General features: G+C 41.5%; 1 protein-coding gene across 1 annotated transcript in view; it reads right to left on the reverse strand.

Moving 5' to 3' along the window:
* Positions 1-22,538, reverse strand: part of CSMD3 (CUB and Sushi multiple domains 3) — a 2,043,988-nt gene that overhangs the window by 1,331,476 nt on the left and 689,974 nt on the right. The window contains exon 8 of the mRNA XM_030189879.1: positions 6,990-7,067. Within this exon, the coding sequence (XP_030045739.1) occupies positions 6,990-7,067 (78 nt within the window). The remainder of the gene's footprint in view (positions 1-6,989; positions 7,068-22,538) is intronic.

The raw sequence follows: 22,538 nt of genomic DNA on the forward strand, positions 1-22,538 counted from the left end.
ACAACTTAGAGAATAAGGGCACAAATTTGCCTACACAAATTATAGAATAGGGCCATTGCGTAGTAATGAAGTAATTAGCTGTTAATTGGCCTTAACCAATTATTAGATGCTCTTAGTCGGTATTCCATAAGTTATGCATTCATATTCCAGAGCATGCACCTTCAAGGGGGACATGAACCTGGGAGGGGCATGGGTGGGTCTGGGGCAAGTCAGGCAGTTACATACTTGGGTTACAAAATACTAGCATTTATGTTCCTAACTGCCTACAGTTAGACATGAACATTTGTACCAGACATTGAGCTAGATCAAGTGTTTATGAATAAAGTTAGGTATATAAATGCAGACTTATGTTAGTATTCTATAACAGCAGTTCCACGCACAACTGCTGTTGTAGAATTTGTGCTTAGCATGCATCATCCCAGAGCCTATCTTTAGGCGATCTATAGAAGAATTACCCCCTAACCCCCCCTGATTCTATAAAAGTTGCCAAAAATTATCTATATAAATCTACACAGTCTTTTTGTTATGAGGTAGAGTGGTGTGGTAGCCATGTTAGTCCACTTTTAAAGATAATCAATAGAAATCAAACAAAATAAAACATGGAAAAGAAAATAAGATGATACCTTTTTTATTGGACATAACTTAATACATTTCTTGATTAGCTTTCAAAGGTTGCCCTTCTTTGTCAGATCGGAAATAAGCAAATGTGATGTGGTAGATGACAGTATATATAAGTAAAATATCCAAGTATCAGATTCCTGCAGGTTACCGCACTGGTATTTGTAAAAAACCAGTGGCAAAGTGGAGCGGTGCTGTTCAAAAAGGAAAGAACGGCACCTGGAATCTGAAGTCTTTTTACCTCATAACAAAAAGACTGTGTAGATTTATATAGTTTGCTATAGAGATATTAGATTGTATAACTCACTGAGCAAAGCACAAATTATCTATGTAAATTTAGGTGCACACTCAATTTGCACGTGCATAACGAGCCAATTGGTGCCAATAATCGTCTTTTTAAGAAGCAATTGTTGGCACAAATTAGATTTTATTGGTATTTACATTTGTGAATTTAGGCATGGGATCTGCGTCTAAAATTTACACATGACCTGAAAAAGGTGGCATGGAAATGGAGTGACATGGGCAGAATGTAGGTGTCTCTAAAATTAACATATGCTGTTATAGAATAACAAGGATATGCACCTAATTTAGGCACGTATATTTGCACCACATTTCAGTTGGTGCAAATGGCCATGCCTAAAGTTAGGCACAATTCTCCGACATAAGCACTAGGGCTTTCTTTCAGCACAGATTTTTTGGCACCATATATAGAATCCAGCCCTATAGGCCAGATTCTCTATAAGGTGCCTACAAAATCCATGCAGTAAACATTTCCTGCTAAGTGCATTCTATAAGCTTCACCTAGATTTAGGCATGGTATGTAGAATACGCTTAGTTGATATCCCAGCACCTACAACTACATGCTTCCATTTACACCAATAAAATTGTGCCATAAATCACTGCATGTAGATTTACTCGCACTGGGCCATATTATAACTATATGCATAAATTTTGGAACACCCATGAAGCGCCCATTTGCCCACCCATAACCATGTCCTTTTTTGAACTGCACGCATTAGAATTTAGGTACAGTTCATTACAGAATACGCTTAGCGAGTTGTGCTATAAATTCTAATTATTGCCAACTAGTGCTCATAATTGCTTGTTAGGTGCTGTTATGAACACTGATTGGCTTGTTAAACCAATTAAGTTATGCATGTTGTTATGGAATACACTTAGATTTCAGCGCAGAACGCTAGGTGTGTTATACAGAATCCGGCAGTGTATGTGCATAAAATTCCATTTAAACTCATATCCTTATATGTGGGGTGATCAGAACATGTTTATTTATGAGCAGCTTGGGCTTAAGCACATTGAGGACAGATTTAAGGTGGAGAGTGAGAGAAGTCACAGTTTAAGTATACTAATAAAATGAATACATTTGTGCATTCTGTACATGTGTATGTTTATAAATATATGCAGCCTCATTATAGCTCAGGGCTCCTTTTACTAAACGGCAGTAAGACCAACGCAGGCTTACTGCTCGCTGTATAGGAAGTACCGCTGGACTACCACAACAGTCCGGTGGTACTTCTTACCCCTAGTGTGCCATCACTACCGCAACCTCAATAAAAACTCATTTTTTTCCAGCAGGATTTTACTGTGTAGGCCCAGGTAGATTCTTCAGCGGGAGTCAGGGATATTAGATGAGAACTTTATTTTGCTTATATGTATACTTTTTATCTCTTCTATGATTGAATCATGCCTGAATGTTAAAGGTAGTTAGGTCTTTCCTATTCTACATTGGAGTTCTTTTCTGGTTTCTTGGTTTTATTGTTATTTTATCTGTAAACCACTTTAATTTGCTTGCAATGAAAGTGCTATAGCAAATTTTAATAAACGATAATTGATATTTTAGCAAACTAGCTGTGAGCATTTATATCATCTCTATGGCAGGTGTAAAAGCTTTCACCTAAAATAGAGGTGTATATTTGTAGATGTCTACTTTACTACTTCTACTTATAATTTCTAGAACTACTTTTGTTTATAAAATAGGATCTAAATAGCCTTGGCATTTAAAATTAGGCACCCCTTTATAGAATCACCTTTTTAGGTGGTAATTCTCTCAGGAGGGTGCCGGTAATTAGGTACAAAGAGGACACATACATGACGAGACTATCAGCATATATGTGCAAATCAATTTTCTGCCAATGTTTAGAAAATAGATCCTAAATGTGATGGTTCAGTTTGAAGGTGGACATATACATGGGCAGAGTTCTTATCCATGTTTTTTTTCTTGTATGTGTGGGGGGTGGGGTAGCAATCAAAATGCGAGCATTTACAGCACGTTTATTTCCCTGCTCCACTTGCATTCTATAAAGGAAACTAGACATGATAGCTATAAAAAGGGAAACCACTACTAATAGGTGATTTTAGTATGCCAGATGTTGATTGGTACATCTATTTTGTGGCGGTCATCTATAAGAGAGGAGATCCTGGGTTCTTTACAGGGAGAACTGTTCCAGCAAGGGTCATACTGGACTTGGTGCTTTCGAATGGGGAGAATGTTTATCATATTACACTGGGTGATCATCTAGCATTCAACGATTACCAGATGGTGTGGTTCAATATTAAGACAGGCAAAAGGAGGATTCATTTGAAAGTGACAGTTCTAGACTAACTTTGTTGAGATGGGAGAATACCTCAAGAAGTTGGATGGGAGCGTCTGAGAGAAGTAAAGGGCAATAAACCTTTTTGTAAGGAAAGTAAATATAATAAGGGAAAAAGGAAGGTTGCTTTGGTTCTCCAAAGTAGTAGCTGAAAAGGAAAGGAATAAAAGAGTTAGCCTCTACAATCTATAAGAGACTGTAGAGAATGGAAGATAGGCAGCAATATCTGTAAAAGCTAAGAGAAGCTGGTATAGTAGTCAGGAAAGCAAAAATTCAAATGAAAAAAATAGCGAATACAGTAAAATGGGGGGGGGGGGGGGGGAAGATATATTTTACATATGTTGGTGATAGGAAGAAGTGCAAAAGTGGCATTGTGAGCCTCAAGAGTGAAGGGGAGGAATATGTAGAAGCTGATGAAGATAAATCACAATTGCTTAACAAATATTTCTGTTCTGTGTTCACAGATGAAGGGCCAGGAGTAGGACTACAGAATAGAAACACAAATAGGAACAGAAGTGCAGTAGACCCTGAACAATTTTCAGATGATTGCATTTGTGAGGAACTGGCTAAACTAAAGGCAGACAAAGCAATGGACCACATGGCATACATCTAAGGGTAGGAAGGAACTAAGGGGAGTTCTGGCAGCTCCCCTTGCTGACCTTTTCAATGCATCTCTAGAGTCAGGAGTGGTCCTGGAGGACTGAAGAAGAGTGGGCATGGTCCCACTCCAGAAAAGTGGAAATGAGAATGTTGGGAAATAGAGGCTGGTTAGTCTGACTTCTGTGGTAAGAAAATTAATGGGAACACTTCTGCAACAGAGAATAGTGAGGCCTCTGGAATCCAATGAATTGCAGAGCTAGAAGCAACATGATTTTACTAGAGTCAGGTCTTGTCAGACTAATCTAACAAGGTGACTGGATGACTGGAGACTTGCATTGAGGGAGAGCACTAAATCTGGTGTACATAGAATTTAGCAAAGCCTTTAACATAGTTCCACATAGATGACTAATAAATAAACTGAGTATCCTTGGGATGGGCCCTTAAGTGACTAATTGCATTAGGAACTGGTTGAGTAGAAAGTGAAAAAGAGAAGTAATAAATAGAACTCACTTTAAGGAAAGAGGAGTTATAAGTGGGTGTCACAAGGATCAGTTTCTGGTCTAATTTGTTTGAACATTTTTGTAAGTGATATCTTGGAAGGGCTATCTGGTAAGGTTTGTCTCTTTGTGGTTGATACCAAAATATGCTATAGGATAGAAACTCTTGATGGACTAGATAAAATAAGGAGGACCCAACAAAGCTTGAAGAATGGTCCAAAATTTAGCAGCAAAGATTTAATGCTAAAACAGTCATGGTCTTGCATTTGGGCTACACAAACCTGAGAGAGTTTGGTACAGTTTAGGGGGTGAAATAGTTCTGTGTAAGAAAGTGGAGCAGGATTTGGGGGGTGATCATATGTGATAATCTTGGGGTGTTCAAAAAGTAGAAAAGGTGATAGAGAAAGCCACAAGAAAGCTTGGGTGCATAGGAAGAGGAATGGTCAGCAGGAAAAAGGAGGCAATAATGGTTCTGTATACATATCTGGTGAGACCTCATTTGGGGTACTATGTACAATTCTGGAGATCACATTTTCAAAAAAGATATAAATAGGATGGAGTTGGTCCAGAGGACATCTACTAAAATGGTTAGTGCTCATTGACATAAAGAATATGGGGACAGACTTAAAGATCTCTATGTATATAATTTTGAAGAAAGACTGGGGAGGGGAGATATGAGAATAACATTTAAATACCTCCATGGTATAAAAGCATAAAAAGTGAGTCATTTTCAATTGAAAGAAACCTCTGGAATGAGGGGGCATGGGATGAAGGTGTAAGGAGACAGACTCAGGAGAAACTTAAAGAAATATTTCCTCATGGAAAGTGTGGTGAACATCTGGAATGGCTTCCAAGTGAAGATGAAGACTGTATTTGAATTTAAGAGAGTTTGAAAAAGTAGATAGGATCTCTAAGGGAGAGTAAGGGATAGTAGATGGTATGGATAAGAAGACTGGATAGGCCATATAGAAACATAGAAACAGAGAAAAAGGAAGGCAGATAAAGACCACATGGCCTAGCCACATGATCTTTATCAGCTGTCATTTTCTCTGTTTCTGTCAATTTTTAAAATGTATAATATAGTTAGAAAATGAATGTATTTCATAGAAAAAAAACCTATTTTTGTTTCTAAAACATGTGCTTGTATTTAGAACAATCAATACTTCTTTTCAATTTAATAAAATGTTACAAATTATTTAAGGGCATATGAAGTTTCACAGAACTATATATAGCTACAAAGCTGAATAGAAATTTGCACTGTTATTCTCATACTTACTCTGGTAGTATTACAGTAGGCATAGTTGATATTTTAATAGTATTTTGAGAGATTCTCACCCAGGTATATAAGGTCACTTCTTAACCTTTATTTGTTAATATATCCATACATTCTATTCAAATGTAGTAATTTTCAGGAAGACTCTTGCTATAATAAATAAGTAGGGGCCTTTTTTTCAAGCTGCGGTAGGGGAACGTGGGCTTGGAACATGATGATTTGGCCCAACCATAGGGCTTCCACAGGAGCTCAGTGGCAGGGCCAACTCCCACTATGTGGCATTTCTGGTGCCAGAAGAAAAAAGCAACACTGGGCCTTCAGAACTAGGACAACAGGAGTACTTTATTAATCAATGACCCGACACGGGCCGTGTTTCGGCGCCAACAAAGGCGCCTGCTTCAGGGGTCGATGTACTGATGCAATGACGTGCAGATGACAAAACACGATTGCCTTACAAGAGGAACTGAGCAGGTAGAGAAAACACTGAAGTCTTCAGCACTACAGTCAGGATGACAGCAACAATTTACATCACACTGTGATCCTGAATGCAGTGCTGAAGACTTCAGTGTTTTCTCTACCTGCTCAGTTCCTCTTGTAAGGCAATCGTGTTTTGTCATCTGCACATCATTGCATCAGTACATCGACCCCTGAAGCAGGCGCCTTTGTTGGCGCCGAAACACGGCCCGTGTTGGGTCATTGATTAATAAAGTACTCCTGTTGTCCTAGTTCTGAAGGCCCAGTGTGGCTTTTTTTTTTCTGGTTTGTCTGACTGTATACTGTAGTGCCCTCTCTGTCTGTATTGCATTTCTGGTGCCAAAATGTTTAGCACCGGGGACTTACCTGGCGGTAATCAGCAAGGCCACATGCTTCCCAGTTACCGCCTGGTTAATTCAGGTGGCAAGGGCTCCCTCTGGAAATGGCTGCACAGCAAGTGTTTCACTTACCGCACCGCTATTTCCATTTTTTTTTAAAAGCCCCTTTACCGGCGGCGGTAAAAGGAGGCCTTGGTGCACAGCAAACTCCTGTGCTGGTGCCACCGCAGGGGTCCTTTTACTTCCTCTTGGTAAAAGGACCCCTTAATCTCACTACATGGTTAAAGTTTCACAAATAAACCCACCCAAACAAAAACAATGATAGGTACACCAGGGGTACATTTAAAAATATTCCAGTTTGCATATTCTAGAAAACATCAACAAGATCTTTTTAGCATGTGCTGTACAATTATTCCCAGTGTGTTTATTCATTTAGTTTAAAGCTCACCATGCAGGCTTTATGGATATTCCTTGTAACCATGGTGATTAAAAATACAGAATTTCTAAAAACACAAACAAAAACACAGACAGCACAATGTTCACTGTTGCACTCAAAAAGTAACAAAAGGGGTACACTCACAGATAGAAAGCTTGCTGTTGATGTCTTTCCCTGGAAACAATTTAAATCCTCTAGATTTAAAATCTATGGCCTTTTTCACTATTTAAAAAAAACAAACAAATAAAACATGTATCAGGTCAAACAGTCCAAGAGATTTCCATTCAAATTATACTTTGGTTAGTATGACGTATGCATGTTGAACAATTTGGTTTCCAGTAGATAATAAAAATTATAGCATTAAGTCAGCAAAAATGCTACATTAATAGATAGCTTAAAAATAAGTATAATTATTTCAGATTAAAAGTCATTGCATTCAATGTATTTCTGAATCACTACAGAGTTACATGTTCATTTGCAGAAAGAACTTGATTTTTTTTTGTTGTTGTTGTTGTTGTTGCTTGTGCTGAGAAGCCTCCTATAATGGTACTTCTCTAACCTCAGGCTCTACTCAGCAGTGTTTAAATAAACTCCCATAGGTAGTGGTGTGCTGGTAAATTTTTAACAACAGGCTCTCTCCCCGGGTATAGCCAGCCCTGCAAAAAAAAAAAAAAAAAAAAAAATGGGGGGGGGGGGGGGGCAGAGGTGGACTGGGGGCCTCAGTCCATCTCTGCACCCCTCTGCAAAAAAACAATTATAGGGCTGGCTATATGAGGGGAAAGAGCCTGGGGGGGGGGGGGGGGGGGGGGGCACAATGCATTACTCTCTCCAGGAAATAAAAGGTTTTAAATGCTCCCAGGTTCCAATCTAATTCATGTTTAATGTGGGATAAAATGCCATAAATAAGTAAACTCTGAATGCTGAGCACCTGATTGTCATAACATGATGTCTGTTTTAGTGGCCCTTTATCTGCACAAATATAACATGTGCTAGGGTGTCCCTATAACCAGCCCCTCCAAATTACACACTGATTATGATTTATAACAAATTACTACTCTATTTATGAAACGTTATTCCATTATTATACTTCCTCTGTGTACGTTCGTATGCACAAGCTGGCATGTTTGAAAATATAAGTGAGATTAAATACAAATTCAACAATTTTTTTATAGTATCCTCCCCACCCTACCCACTTATAGACCTCCTCCCCACTCCCCCCAGTCCCCTGAGCCGCAGGGTCCTGGCCCATACTTGAACTGAAGCCACCCTGGTGGTCTAGTGGATTCTTTGGGGCAGAAAAGATCCCCAGTCTTTCCTGCCCGTTGCCACATCTTCTTTAAAATGGCTGCCGAGATTTACAATGACAGCCTTACAAGACTTCAGCGGAAGTCTCGCGAGGCCACCACTGGAAGTTTCAGCAGCCATATTTAAAGAGCAATGCAGCAGCAGGAGGGTCAGTGCTGGCAGCGGGCAGGAAAAACTGGGGATTTTTCCTGCCCAGAAGAATCCACTAGACCACCAGAGTGGTTGCCTTCAAGTATGTAAACATACTTTTGTTATATGCCTTCAAGTATGTGCCAGGACCCTGCGGCTCGGAGGAGGGAGAGGCCAACAGGCAGTGGGAGGGAGAGCCCTCTTGAACAGCAACAACCGGCTCACCCTGCCTGAACAAGCGGCTCACAAAATGTTTAAACATTTAACAACCGGTTCTTGCGAGCTGGCTCCAGCACACCACTGACCATAGGTCATGCATGGTAATTACATGAAATAATTAATTATTCCCTATATGTTAAGTTGAACAGCACAAATCAGCAGCACTGGAGCATATCAGTCTTTGATGACTGAAAAGTTTATTATTAGACAATACTTCTAATAGTTGGCATAGATCCTTATTTAGTACATAAGTATTGCCATACTGGGAAAGACCAAAGGTCCATCGAGCCCAGCATCCTGTTTCCAACAGTGGCCAATCCAGGTCACAAATACCTGGCAAGATCCCAAAAAGTACAAAACATTTTATACTGCTTATCCCAGAAATAGTGGATTTTCCTGTACTAGAAATGTTCCAAACAACCATAAACCATAATTAGAAAAGTGACTTGAACTGTTTCATGTGTTTTTTTTTTATCTTGAAACAACAGCCCCCTTCCTTAATTTTAGGGACCACAAAGGGGCACACTATCCGTCAAATTCTATATATATCGCACCTAGCATTCTGTCCGAAATCCAATTGTATTCTATAGCAAAGTGCATCACCTAATTGACTTAACAAGCCAATCAGCGTTTTTAACAGCACTTAACAAGCAATAATGAGCATTAATTGGCAATAATTAGAATTTACACGTGCAACTTGCTAAGCGTATTCTGTAATGCACAGCAGCTAAATTCTAATGTGCATAGTCAAAAAGGGCATGGTTATAGGAAAGGAAGGGCGTTTCATGGGCATTACAAAATTTATGTGCAATGTTATAGAATATTTTCCTCTGCGCCTAAATCTGTGCACTACTATTTATACCACGTTTTCTTTTCTGTAAATGGATGCGCGTAGTTGTAGGTGCTGAGATTTCAACTAAGTGTATTTTATATACCGTGCCTACATCTAGACACCGCTTATAGAATATGCTTAGGCGGAAATTTATTGTGTGGATATTTCAGGCGCCATATATGGACTCTACCTCTACATATCAATATTAGCTGTTATAGAATATTAGTTCAACACCACATTGGCGACCCAAATGTTAGGCATGTCTACTAATGACAGGTCAATGAATGACATAAGTGTGCATACCTAAGTAGACTATGCAATGCCAATTCTATAAGTTGCGTGTGTTGTTTGGCAATATGCCCTTGATATGCTCATGTTCCACCCATGTGTACATCCCCTTGAAAGTTGTGTGCTATCCCCCAGATTCTATATATAACACTCAGATTTGAGCACATGTCTGAGATGCTTGCGCTACTACTAAATGGACTTGGGAAAAATCCACAATTCCAGGAATAATATGTATAGAATGTTTGTACGTTTGGAAAGCTTGCCAGGTGCCCTTGGCCTGGATTGGCCACTGTCATGGACAGGATGCTGGGCTCGATGGACCCTTGGTCTTTTCCCAGTGTGGCATTACTTATGTACTTATGTACTTGGTGAATGAGCTGTTAACCATTAATACTCCAAATAAGGCCTCACCAGAGACTTATACAATGGCACTATCACCTCAGAATTAGTCAATGTATGGTTTATGGGTTTTATTTGGTTTAAGAACATAAGAATAGCCCTACTGGGTCAGACCAATGGCCTATCTAGCCCAGTATCCTGCTTCCAGAAGTGGCCAATCCAGGTCACAAGTACCAGGCAGAACCCCAAGATTTCATGCTACTGCCTCACCATACCCCCCTAAATATCCAGTTATTCTCTTTTCTCATGTAAAATAAATGAAACCTGTACCAGATCAGAACACTTAATTCTCCCTCCTCAACTACCTTACGACACCCTGTTATTAACTTTAATGCAATTTACTACTCTGTATTTCTGACACCGGAATTGGCGCTCGACATCACGGTACTATGTAAGCCACATTGAGCCTGCAAATAGGTGGGAAAATGTGGGATACAAATGCAACAAATAAATAAGTGAATGGCAGCAATGAATTATTGATGTTAATTGGCATCTGTTGGTATACATAACATTGTTCTCCTAAATTCCATAGCGCACAACTTAATAGGGGGCATGGCCATGGAAGGGGCATTGGTGTGTCATGCGCATTACAAAAAGTTGCACACAGTTATAGAATATTGGGTTTCCATTCCAAACTTGGGCACCGAGATTTAAACCAATTTTCAGCAGGCATAAGTCAGGTATCCAGGGTTGAGCACAGGAACTGGTGTTAAGCACTATTCTATAAAAGTGCATGCTCTTTATAGAATAGAGCTTAGTGCCCATCTTTTCTGGTGCCCATTTCTTAGTGCAGTGGTTCCCAAACTGTGTGCTATGGCACCCTAGAGCACCGCAGTGAACTCTCAAGGGTGCCGTGGTGCATCGCTCCCTACTTTCCCCTCCCGCCTGTCTGGCATCTGCTACTTCCTGATTCTTCCCCCGCCGCTGCTGTACTGATTGCAGCTTACATTTTCGGGTGTCCGCGAATCACATAGGCACTGCGGGGACTTTTTTCTACCATGTCCTGCCCTCGCAACAGGAAGTTGTATCAGAGATGGCAGACTGGAAAGGAACCAGAGTGCCTGTGTGAATCATGGATGGCCCAAAAATGTAAGCTGCAAGCACTGCAGCAGTGGCGGGGGAAGGAGAATGAAGTGGCAGCTTTCCTGGACCTGCAGAAAGGAAGGTAGGAGTGATGCTGGATTTGGGGAAAGTGTGCTGGTGTGAGAGGAGGGGGCTGCAGGGAAAGGGAAGGGAGACCTATGTGGCATCGGAGTGTGTGTGTGGAGACCTATGTGGCGGTGGGTGTGGAGACCCATGTGGCCGTGGGGGTGTGGAAACCCATGCGGCCGGGTCAGGGGAGGTGCAGAGACCAATGTGGCCGGTGGTGCCATGGAGACCCATTTGGCCATGGGGGAGGGGGTGCCATGAACCGAAAAAGTTTGAGAACCCCTGTCTTAGTGTGATTTATAGAATTTCCCCTTATGTGAGGTAGGTAAATTGTTTATAGAATTCTGCCTAGCATGTACATGTTAAGGGCTAGACTCTATATATCGCACCTCAATTTCCACACAGAAATCAAAGCATTTTATATAAAGTACGCTTTAATTTAGACATACATTATAGAAAACATTGAGTGCTGCTCCACGCAAATAAATTTAGTTGAGGTCAATTATGCCAACTAAAACCTGGTGTAAATTCCGACACCTAGATTAGTCGCACAGCGTTTGTATTCTATAACGATGCGCATAGATTTTAGAAATGCTGATGACCCACCCACTCCACTCCCATAACCATGTCCACTTTTCAACTATTGCACCACGTTACAGAATATGCTTACCAAGTAACATAGTAACATAGTAGATGACGGCAGAAAAAGACCTGCATGGTCCATCCAGTCTGCCCAAGACAAACTCATATGTGTATACCTTACCTTGAATTTGTACCTGTCCTTTTCAGGGCACAGACCGTATAAGTCTGCCCAGCAGTATTTCCCGCCTCCCAACCACCAGTCCCGCCTCCCATCATCGGCTCTGGTACAGACCATATAAGTCTGCCCTCCCCTATCCTAGCCTCCCAACCACCAACCCCTCTTCCCCCCACCTGCTCCACCACCCAATTTCAGCTAAGCTTCTGAGGATCCATTCCTTATGCACAGGATTCCTTTATGCATAAATTCTAATTAATGTTAATTAGTGCTAATAATTGCTTGTTAACATCCAATTATTAGCGTTGATTTGTTTGCTAACTAAGTCATGCACATTCTTATGGAATATGTTTTGATTTCCGTGTGGAATTCAAGGTGCGATATATAGAATCCTGGAGTTGCTGCCAATTATTGGTGTCATTCACATGTGTAAGCGTTAATATTCTATAAACTAGGTGCACTGTTGGCACATAAATTTTGGTAGAAGGTAAGTAAGTAGGGGAGGTTCTTTAATTTTTATTCAAGACTAGTAAAAAAGCCCCATTTCTGATGCAGATGAAATGGGGGCTAGCAAGGTTTTCTTCTGTGTGCATGTGGGAGTGTGTGTGTCCCTGCCCTCTGCCCTCTCTCCCCTCCCCCCTCTAAGTCCTTCACTGTTACAGAGAGAGCGATTTGATTCCGTGCTTTGCTGTGTTTTCCTTCACTGTGTTACAGAGAGAGCGAGGGCGGGGCAGACACTCATGGGGAAACCAGATATCTCTCCCCCTTCACACTTCCGGCTGGAGGCTTCATTTAGAACGTTGGTGGTGCCTTTTATATATAGAGATTTTAATTCAGTACGGTTACTCACAAATCAAAAATATATTCTCGGATCATGTTCTCCAGCAATGGAGAAAAAGAATGGTACTGCTATCTTCCTAAAATCTTCTGTACCTTTCTCTATTATTTCTTCTAATTCTGATTCAGAAGGCAGATGGTCTTATGTTGTTGCATCACTTGGATCAGTGCAATTTTTCTTTGGCTGTATTTATGCTCCAACAAATGATGACCCAAAATTCTTTTAAAAAATTGCTGATACTTTAGTAAATTATTCTCATATTCCTATTTTAATTAGCGGAGACTTTAATGTAACTCTGAATCCTATGTTAGATAGAAAATCTACTTGCTTAGCTCCTTCATCTAAATGTAGATCAGTTCTCCTGAAAATTTTGGAAGACTTAAATTTGTATGATATTTGGAGAATACTAAATCCAACAACTAAAGATTATACTTTTTAATTGATTCCTCATAAATCCTTCTCAAGGACTGATATGTTTTTAGTATCTAGTGAACTAATTGCAGACATTACTGCTGCAAGTATCTCACCAATGATTATTTCAGATCACGCACCTATATGCTTGTCACTATCAAGTGTAGGTCCTGAAAGTCTCCTATAGTTTGGAGATTTAATGCAAAATTAGTTAATGAAGTTGGCTTTAAAGAGACTATTATCAAAGGTATTGAAGAGTTTTGCTCTTTTAATAAAATAGAAGATACCTCTTTATGCAATTGGTGGGATGCTTTAAAGGCGTAAATAAGAGGTATCATCATAAATTTCACTGCAATGTGGTATAAAAAGCAGAAAGCGGAACTATCCATTCTAGAAACAAAAATCAGATCCTTAGAACTTGAATACGTTTCTAACTCAAAGTTTAGTGTTTTCCAAACTCTGAGTAAATATCGTTCAGACTATAATTCTATATTATCTAAAGTCTCATCACCAAATGGTTATCTTTGGAGCTAAGTATTACTCTGAAAATAATAAAATGGGTTGTATGTTGGCTAATTTGTTGAAAGGAAAAAGGAGCAAAACAAAGGTGACATTTCTTAGAGACCCAGGTAACAATTCCACTGTCACAAATTATTCCAAAATATTGAAGCTATTTGAAAACTTTTATAACAAGTTATACACCTCAGCGCTATCTGCTTCAGATCAGACCATTAAATATTTCTTAAAAGATTTGCCATTCCCTAAATTATCGCAACAACAAACACATTTTTTGGATTCACCATTCACAATAAAAGAGATTGAGCAAGCCATAAAATATTTGCTATTAAACAAATCTCCTGGTCCAGTTGGTTTTAGAGCAGAATATTATAAATTTTTTTGCTAAACAATTATCTCCGCTGTTATTAGAACTTTTTTCTGGTGTTTCAGAGAATCACTATCAGGCTCATTTTCAAAAGAGGAGGACACCCATCTTCCGACACAAATTGAGAGATGGGCATCCTTCTCTCATGGTCGCCCAAATCGGCATAATCGAAAGCCGATTTTGGGCGTCCTCTACTGCTTTCAGTCGTGGGGATGACCAAAGCTCACGGGGCCGTGTCGACAGGGTAGCAAAGGCGGGACTGGGGCGTGATTAGGAGATGGTCGTCCTCGGCCGATAATAGAAAAAAGAAGGGCGTCCCTGACGAGTACTTGGCCGACTTTACTTGGTCCATTTTTTTCACGACCAAGCCTCAAAAAGGTGACCAAACAGACCAGATGACCACCGGAGGGAATTGGGGATCACCTCCCCTTACTCCCCCAGTGGTCACTATCCTCATCCCACCATAAAAAAACAAGTTTAAAAATACTTTTTTTGCCAGCCTCTATGCCAGCCTCAAATGTCATACCCAGTTCCATCACAGCAGTATGTAGGACCCTGGAGCAGTTTTTAGTGGGCACTGCAGTGCACCTCAACAAAGCGAACCCAGGCCCATCCCCCCGTTATCTCTTACTCTTGTGGTGGTAAATGTTGAGCCCTCCAAACCCCCCTAAAACCCACTGTACCCACATGTAGGTGCCCCCCTTCACCCCTTAGGGCTATGGTAGTGTTGTACTGTTGTGGGGAATGGGGTTGGGGGGGTTGGGGGCTCAGCATTAAAGGTAAGGGAGCTATGCAGCTGGGAGCAATTTGTGAAATCCACTGCAGTGTCCCCTAGGGTGCCCATTTGTTGTCCTGGCATGTTAGGGGGACCAGTGCACTACGAATACTGGTTCCTCCCACGACCAAATAGCTTGAATTTGGTCATTTTTGAGATGGGCATCCTCGGTTTCCATTATCGCCGAAAACCGGGGATGACCATCTCAAAAATGACCTAAGGATGACCATCTCTACGGTCGATATAAATTTCATGATTTGGGCGTCCCCGACCATATTATCGAAATGAAAGATGGACGCCCATCTTGTTTCAATAATACGGCTTGCCCCACCCCTTTATGGGGCCATCCTGCGAGGGCGCCCTCATGACAACTCGGGCGCCCCATTCGATTATGCCCCTCCACATGAATGGTACGTTTACAGAAGCAAAAATTATTGTTCTGCCTAAACCAGATAGAGATTTAACTTTAGTTTCTAATTATAGGCCAATCTCGTTAATTAATCTAGATAGTAAGATTTGTGCTAAGTTGCTGGCACTCAGGTTGTCCAAAGTGTTATCAGAAATTATTTACCCCGACCAATGTGGTTTTATGCTTAATAGATCCACATGTGAAAATGCCAGATTATTTTGTAATATTCTTCCGGTGGCTAATCAACATACAGAAACTTCCCTAATTGCTATTGCCAATGGTTCTATTGCTAGATTAAACAATAGTGGAGACAAGGGGCAACCCTGTCTAGTTCCTCTGGACACTGAAAAAAATGGGGTTGACTTATTGTTAACAAAAACACATGTTTTAGGGTGCTGATACAATAATTTCACCATATTTATGAATGAAGATCCAAATCCAAAATACTCCATTGTTAGGAACAGATATCTCCATTCCACGTTATCAAATGCTTTTTCAGCATCTAAAGTAAGGGCTACCAATTTGTCTGTAACAGCCAAATTGGTAGCCTGCAAGATTCCGGTACTGCAGTTTACTGAATTCCATTTTAAAAGAATAACACTGCTTGCAAGCCACATCACAGTGTTAATCCCGCGGCCAGGAACATTGAATCTCAAAGCCCCAGTGCAATTCTCCTGGGTCTGCAAAGCTGGTTTCCTATAGACTCTCAGTAACCCCAATCCCCGACTTCATCCAATCCCACCCTTGCAGACAGCCTGCCCACCATCACCCCCCCCCCCCCCACACACACACACACACAGCGGCTACCATTCAAATTAATTGGTGGTCCAGGAAGGATGTGTGAGAATAATGGAAGTTTGGGACTATGATCCAGGTATCTGGGGGTTCATCATGGGGTTCAGGGGATCTATAGCAGGATCAAAACTACCGTTAGGGGTATTATTTCAAAACTGGATCAGCTCAGGACAGAAGCGACTGGGCATTGATCCTGCCAAAGATCACCTGGACCCACAGACACCCCCTAGACCCCTGGATGACCCCCTAAAACCCTTAAAGACTCTCCTAGATTATCCATGAATTTGAAAGGTAGGCCCTGTGTGGAGGCGGGCAGACCATAGGCAGGGAGTAGGTTGAAGTCATAGGTGTTACCTATAGTCTGAGGAAACCAGCTCTGCAGGCCCAGGAGCATCAGGTTAGAGCTTTCAGTTTTGGGTGCTAACAAGACTTATGGTGTAACCTTGCAAGTTGTATTAGTGTCCTTGTATAGTAATCAGATATAAACCTGCATTTGCATATTTTGCATTTCATTACTGTGTAACCCACAGGGACTTAATTATTACTGTGTTTTTTTTTTTTTTTTAATCAAGGGGTGTTAGGGCCGTTAAATCTTGCTGTGGGCCAAATAATGCGACATAAAGCTATAACACTGCTTGATGAAATGCCCCTAAATCTGTGCAGCCCTGCCCAGTGCATCCCAGAATGCACTGGTCAGGGATGGGCACCAACATTTTTGAGGCAGCACTGATGGAAGAGGAGGGAGGCCACCTGCCTCCTCCAACTGAAGGTAGGAGGTGGGGAAGGACCGCTAGACCACCATGTGTGTGTGTGGGGGGGGGATTGACCTACGGCCCACTGGCCCACCAGGGATATCTGAGGGGATGCTGGGAGGGGTTAGGAGGGCTGGAGACCCACCAGATCTCCAACCCCCCTGAACCTGTCGGGGGGGGGGTCAAGGAGACTGGAGGTCCACCGGACCTCCAGCCCCCTGTTGCTGGGGAGGTCGGGTTCCTGCGGGGGGGGGGGGCTGCTACATTGTAGGGAATGGGGCCTGCTAGCATGCAATTGCATGCTGGTTAGGGCTTACCATTCCTCCCCAATGGTCTGCAAACCCTAACACCAGCTTCAAGCTGACATAGGGTTTGCTGCGGCCAGCTAGCTAATCTTTGGTGCGCTGGTCACTGATCATTGGGGATGAATAGATTTAGTGTGTATGCTACTTGCACTAAGAGCCCTGTCTTGCATGCATTTGCATGATAGTTGCGTTCAGAGCCTGCAAGAGCATTGTTTCATATGCTCAGTGGCTCTGATCAAGGGCCGGTAGCAAACACAGACACTAGTATGGCGCTAACAGCCTCTAGCACCTGTGTTTGCTTCTGTTCATCAGCCCATAAATATCTAGAAATATACCTTCTGAATTTGTTCCCAAGGATCCTTTTTTCCTGTCACAGAAATATGTAGCCCATCATTAAAGTATAGCCTTTTATTTTTCCATATATTACCCCATCCTTCTACATATCTAAAACCTTCCACTTTACACCAAGATTCAAGCCACTTATTGAATTCCACTTTTTTACAATGTCCTGCCTGATTTAAAGTCCTAACCTTTGCATCAGATCCTTTTAGCTTCTTTTTAATCATTTCCCTCATTTTGTCATAGTTGACCTTTTGAAAATTAAATGTTGCCACCGTAGATTTCCTTAGTGACTTCATTCCAGATATCAGCTCAAATTTGATCATATTATGATCACTGTTTCCCAGTGGATCCGACACCATGCCTCAGCTGTATATCACTACTTAGCCAGGCAAGAGTCTTTCCTGCCTTGTTAAATAGTGCTGAATATTAACACTTAAGTTTTTAGGAGATTTATTTTTCCTGGGGAGGCATGTGAAGGTGTGACTTTAACAGGGTTTTTATCTTTCTCAGATTCTTATTCATAAAGGGGGGGGGGGGGGGGGGTAACATTTTAGCTTTATTTTTTGATGCAAGGAAGTTTAAAAAGATTGGGGACTTCATGTTAAAGGACTATTCCACTCTGTTGTTCTGACCATTTTTATTTTTAGAGAAGATATTGGGGTGGGAGGAAAAGAGAGAGGATGAACTGCATCCAAAGAGAGATAGAGAATTGAAGTGTGAGTCTTTTGGGTTGTCATTGCTGGATTTGCCATCTGAGTTCAAGGGATTGTTAGCTGGAATAATTCTGTGACAGCAGCCCTGAATAATCTAGTACCAGAGGCCATGATAAGGGCTCCCCACCACATGGCCACGTGGTAAGAGTTCTCTTATCGCATGGCCATGTTTGTCTTGGGGCTATTTACCCGCTGCTAGCCCACGGCCCTTTTCCCCGCAGCTTGGTAATGACCAACCACTCCTATATCATGCCAAGAAAACCATAAGGGAAGCTATCCCCTCCCCTCACTGTGTGGTCACCAGGAGTCAGATCTGACTTGAGGGCATATCTGGATCTAGATTATCTTTATATAAATATTTCTGACATCATATATCTGTATACATTTTCAGTGTATAGTGTCCAGATAACTTATCTATATAAAGTTGTAGGTATATTCAGTGGCTGCAAATATGCAATTGCCACTGCTGAATATATATGTATGTTTTTTTTTAATCAAAGGAGCTCCTTTTATTATGCAATCAAATGTACAAAGCACAGGCAATGAATACAGATCAACAGCACATGAAAAAAGAAGAAAATGTCTGCCTTTCCAGTGCTTACCAATAATATTGCTAACAGAACAGTAAATAGGTCTCAAGGGCCCTGTTTACTAAGCTGTGCTATAGGCACACTAACATTTTAGCACTCGGTAAAAATTAGCAGGCGCTAATGCTAGAGACACACAAAGGGATATATGGGTGTCTCTAATGTTAGCACATGCTAATTTTTAGTGTGTGCTAAAAATGCTAGTACACCTTAGTAAACAGGGTTCTAAGTTTTTCCTCAATACCGAAATAAAGTCCCACCTTTTCTTCAAGAAATCTACCCCTCCCCTGACCACAAAATACATATATAATTTGAAATAGATAAATTATCCATATAGGACTAGATTCTATATTTGGCACCTGAAACATCTGCGCTGATAAAAAAAAAAAATACGCCTAGGCATATTCTATAAAGTATACCTAAATTTATACATACTTTATAGGATATGTCTAAAATTCCATGCGGTTTATAGAATAAGCTGAGCGCTCGTCCGCATGACTAAATTAAGTCATGGACAGTTACACTAAGTAAAACCTGGTGTAAATTTCAATGCCAGGTGTAGACTGGGTATATTGTAAAACAATCCACATAGATTTTAGAAATGCCCATGATCCTCCCATTTCATGCAACTATGAGTCTTAGAATTTATGCACATTATGTTATAGAATATACTTAGACAATTATGCGTATAAATTCTTATTAATGCCAATTAGTGTCAATAATTGCCTATAAGTGACACTTGTCAGCACAGCTTGGCTTGTTAACTAATTAAATTGTGTCCAGAATATGACCGATTTGTGCAAACAACTTAAGTCATACTACTAATACTTACATTTGAAAGGCATAACTCCAAACTCCTTTTCGCTCCCCTCCCCCCCCCAAATAGTCTGTGTTCAGTGCATGTGTAACTGTTATTAAGAAAAGAACTTATGCAGTTGGCACCTTCTGCCAGCTGCATGAGCATTTTTCAATATTAGGCTGAATGTTGTTGTTTTGAATTGATTTTCTATTACTTTGTAATTGGCGCAGTAGAAATGTTCCTGTACCGACACGAAGTTTCATTCACTGTAAGAAAACGTATTCATATCTGCTACAGATTAAAAGAAATGTTAAAGGTCCATTGTATATAGAATTTAGAGACTGGAATTGAGACATCCTGGTTGACATGGGCATAATTCCAGATGCAATTTAGAAAGGATCTGCCTACACAGAGACTTTTCTAAAATAAAAAATAAAAGAACCTGCAGGAGTACACACATATATATATTGGTATATACAGTGGGAGCAGCCATTTTCAAATTATACACAGGGTTAAAATGAAAGGCACAAATCAGCAGCTTCCACATGCTTGTAGTAATTTAGCAATTTTCAGGTGTAAATTGCATCACTTCCACAAGCAGCTACCCCATATTATAAACCTACATGTTTAAAGGCTACTAATTAAATAGTTAGGCAACAGTTTTAATTGATTTCATTTGGTAGGTGGACATAAACAATAGGGGATTTAAGGAGAATATCTCATTTAGGGAGTCTTTTACATAGCGGTGGTAGGCCTAAAGTGAGCTTACCGCTCACTAATCCGGAACCACCGCCGGGCTATCGCAGCAGCCCTGGTGGTAGTTCCCACTTTCCAGTGCATGCCACTTCTGGCACTACAAAAAATATATATTTTTTGTTGCACCGGTGTTTACCCAGCGGTAATCGGGCAGTGCACCACTGGGTTAGCACGGGAGCCCTTACCACCACCTCAATGGGCGGCAGTAAATGCTCCCCCACCCCCTGAATTGGCCATGCAGCAAGTGGTTCACTTGCTGCACAGCCATTTATTTACAATGGGGCCTCAATACACATCAAAAACATGTGCACAGGCCCCCTTTTACCGCAGTTTGGTAAAAGGACCACTTAATCCTTTGTGTAGTTGTGAAAAGTCCTGGCTGAAAATAACACTTTTAAAATTCTGTGCATGGCTCTGAACTGGAGATATTTTTCCTCATAAATGGGTGGCCTTTGTGAAATGAGGGATACAAGTACAGATTATTGCCCAACCCAAGCCCTGCTCAAAATAATATCCCCATTATGCCCTTTTGAAATCTCTGTATGGTGTGCCATATACACCTTTGACTTATATTTTGGAGAAACTGATTTTATGTCTGTCCGGACAGGACCCAATGTTGTGTTAGTACTTGACTGTTCTGAACTGCTGCCACTGTGTTTGGTCCTGGCTAGAAGCCATTTCTATAAAAACTTTTTCTAGTGAATGCACAAGGCCTTTTGTTGCCATAATCTTCTGTCTGTGAAGCAACAGGTTTATATATTGCACAAATAAAGCATTTTTATTTTACTTGCAAACCTGCATGTGTTGGTATTCTGTGAGGCCCTGCAGCTAGCTGTAGGGGTAGGGCCTCTGCTATAAGACAACATGTGTATTATAGAGACGACCAGATTATGACTATAGAACACCTGGAGGGGCATAATCGAATGGAAATGCCTATCTGCATGGGCGTTTATCTCCGAGAACAGGTCCGTGAAGGGGCGGGCCGAACCGTATTTTCGAAAAAATGGACGTTTTTGAGCTGGGCGTTTGTTTTTTTTTAGCGATAATGGAAACTAAAAACGCCCAGCTCAAAAATGTCCTAATCCGAGCCATTTGGTCGTAGGAGGGGCCACGATTCGTAGTACACTCTCCCCCCTGATATGCCAGGACACCAACTGGGCACCCTACGTCAGTGCGGTGGACTTCAGAAAAAGCTCCCACATGCATAGCTCCCTTACCAAGGGTGCTGAACACCCAACCCCCCTCCCCCAAAACCCACAAATGTACAACACTACCATAGCTCTTAGGGGTGAAGGGGGCACCTACATGTGGGTACAGTGGGTTTTCGAGGCCTCCCATTTACCAGCACAAGTGTTACAGGTGGGGGGGATGGGCCTGGGGCCACCTGGCTGAAGTGCACTGCGGTACCCACTAAAAGTGCTTCAGGGACCTACATACACGCAGGCCTCTAGGACTGGTTGCTGCTATATAACCTTGGCACACCAGTTGACACCTGAAGATTAATCTCTACGAAAACGTCCTTTATTGGAATAACCGCCTTTACTCACAGTTAACTGCAGATCAGAGGTTGTGCCCCACTGACAACGAGTCTCCCTGGTACTGAGATGAGCAGTAGGTCAGAACTGGCGGAATGCTGTACAATGCTCTCAATCAGCCACATTCAAGGGAAGAACTAAGTTGTCTAACGTGCCTAACACAGGAAAGGGAACTAAAACTGGCTTACAAAAATGGCCACTACCGCATGGACTACAACAGGAAACACAACAGGGCACACTCTGACCTAGTAGGCAGGGGGAAAAGCACCATGGGAGAAGAGCCTACCAACTACCAACATTGTGAGACTATAACAAAAGCTAATGAAATCACGGAGCCCAATACCCTACACCCACCACAATGCAATGCTGATGTGACCCTGTACTGCACCCGAGAGCCACATCTGACCCAGGGAAAGGCTGTGACAGGATTGAACACATTCTGCTGTCATGGAGGTGGGTACGGCATTTGAGGCTGGCATACAGGCTGGGAAAAAAGTTTTTAAAGTGGGTTTTTTTTGGTGGGAGGGGGTTAGTGACCACTGGGGGAGTCCGGGGAGGTCATCCCCGATTCCCTCCAGTGGTCATCTGGGCAGTTGGGGCACTTTTTTTGGGACTTGTTCGTGAAAAAAAGGGTCCAAAAAAAGTGACCCAAAATCACGGTAAAAACGCCTTTTTTTTCGATTATCAGCTAAAGACGCCCATCTCTCCTCGGCTG

The sequence above is a fragment of the Microcaecilia unicolor genome, chromosome 1 (assembly GCF_901765095.1).
Source record: "Microcaecilia unicolor chromosome 1, aMicUni1.1, whole genome shotgun sequence".
NCBI lineage: Eukaryota > Metazoa > Chordata > Amphibia > Gymnophiona > Siphonopidae > Microcaecilia > Microcaecilia unicolor.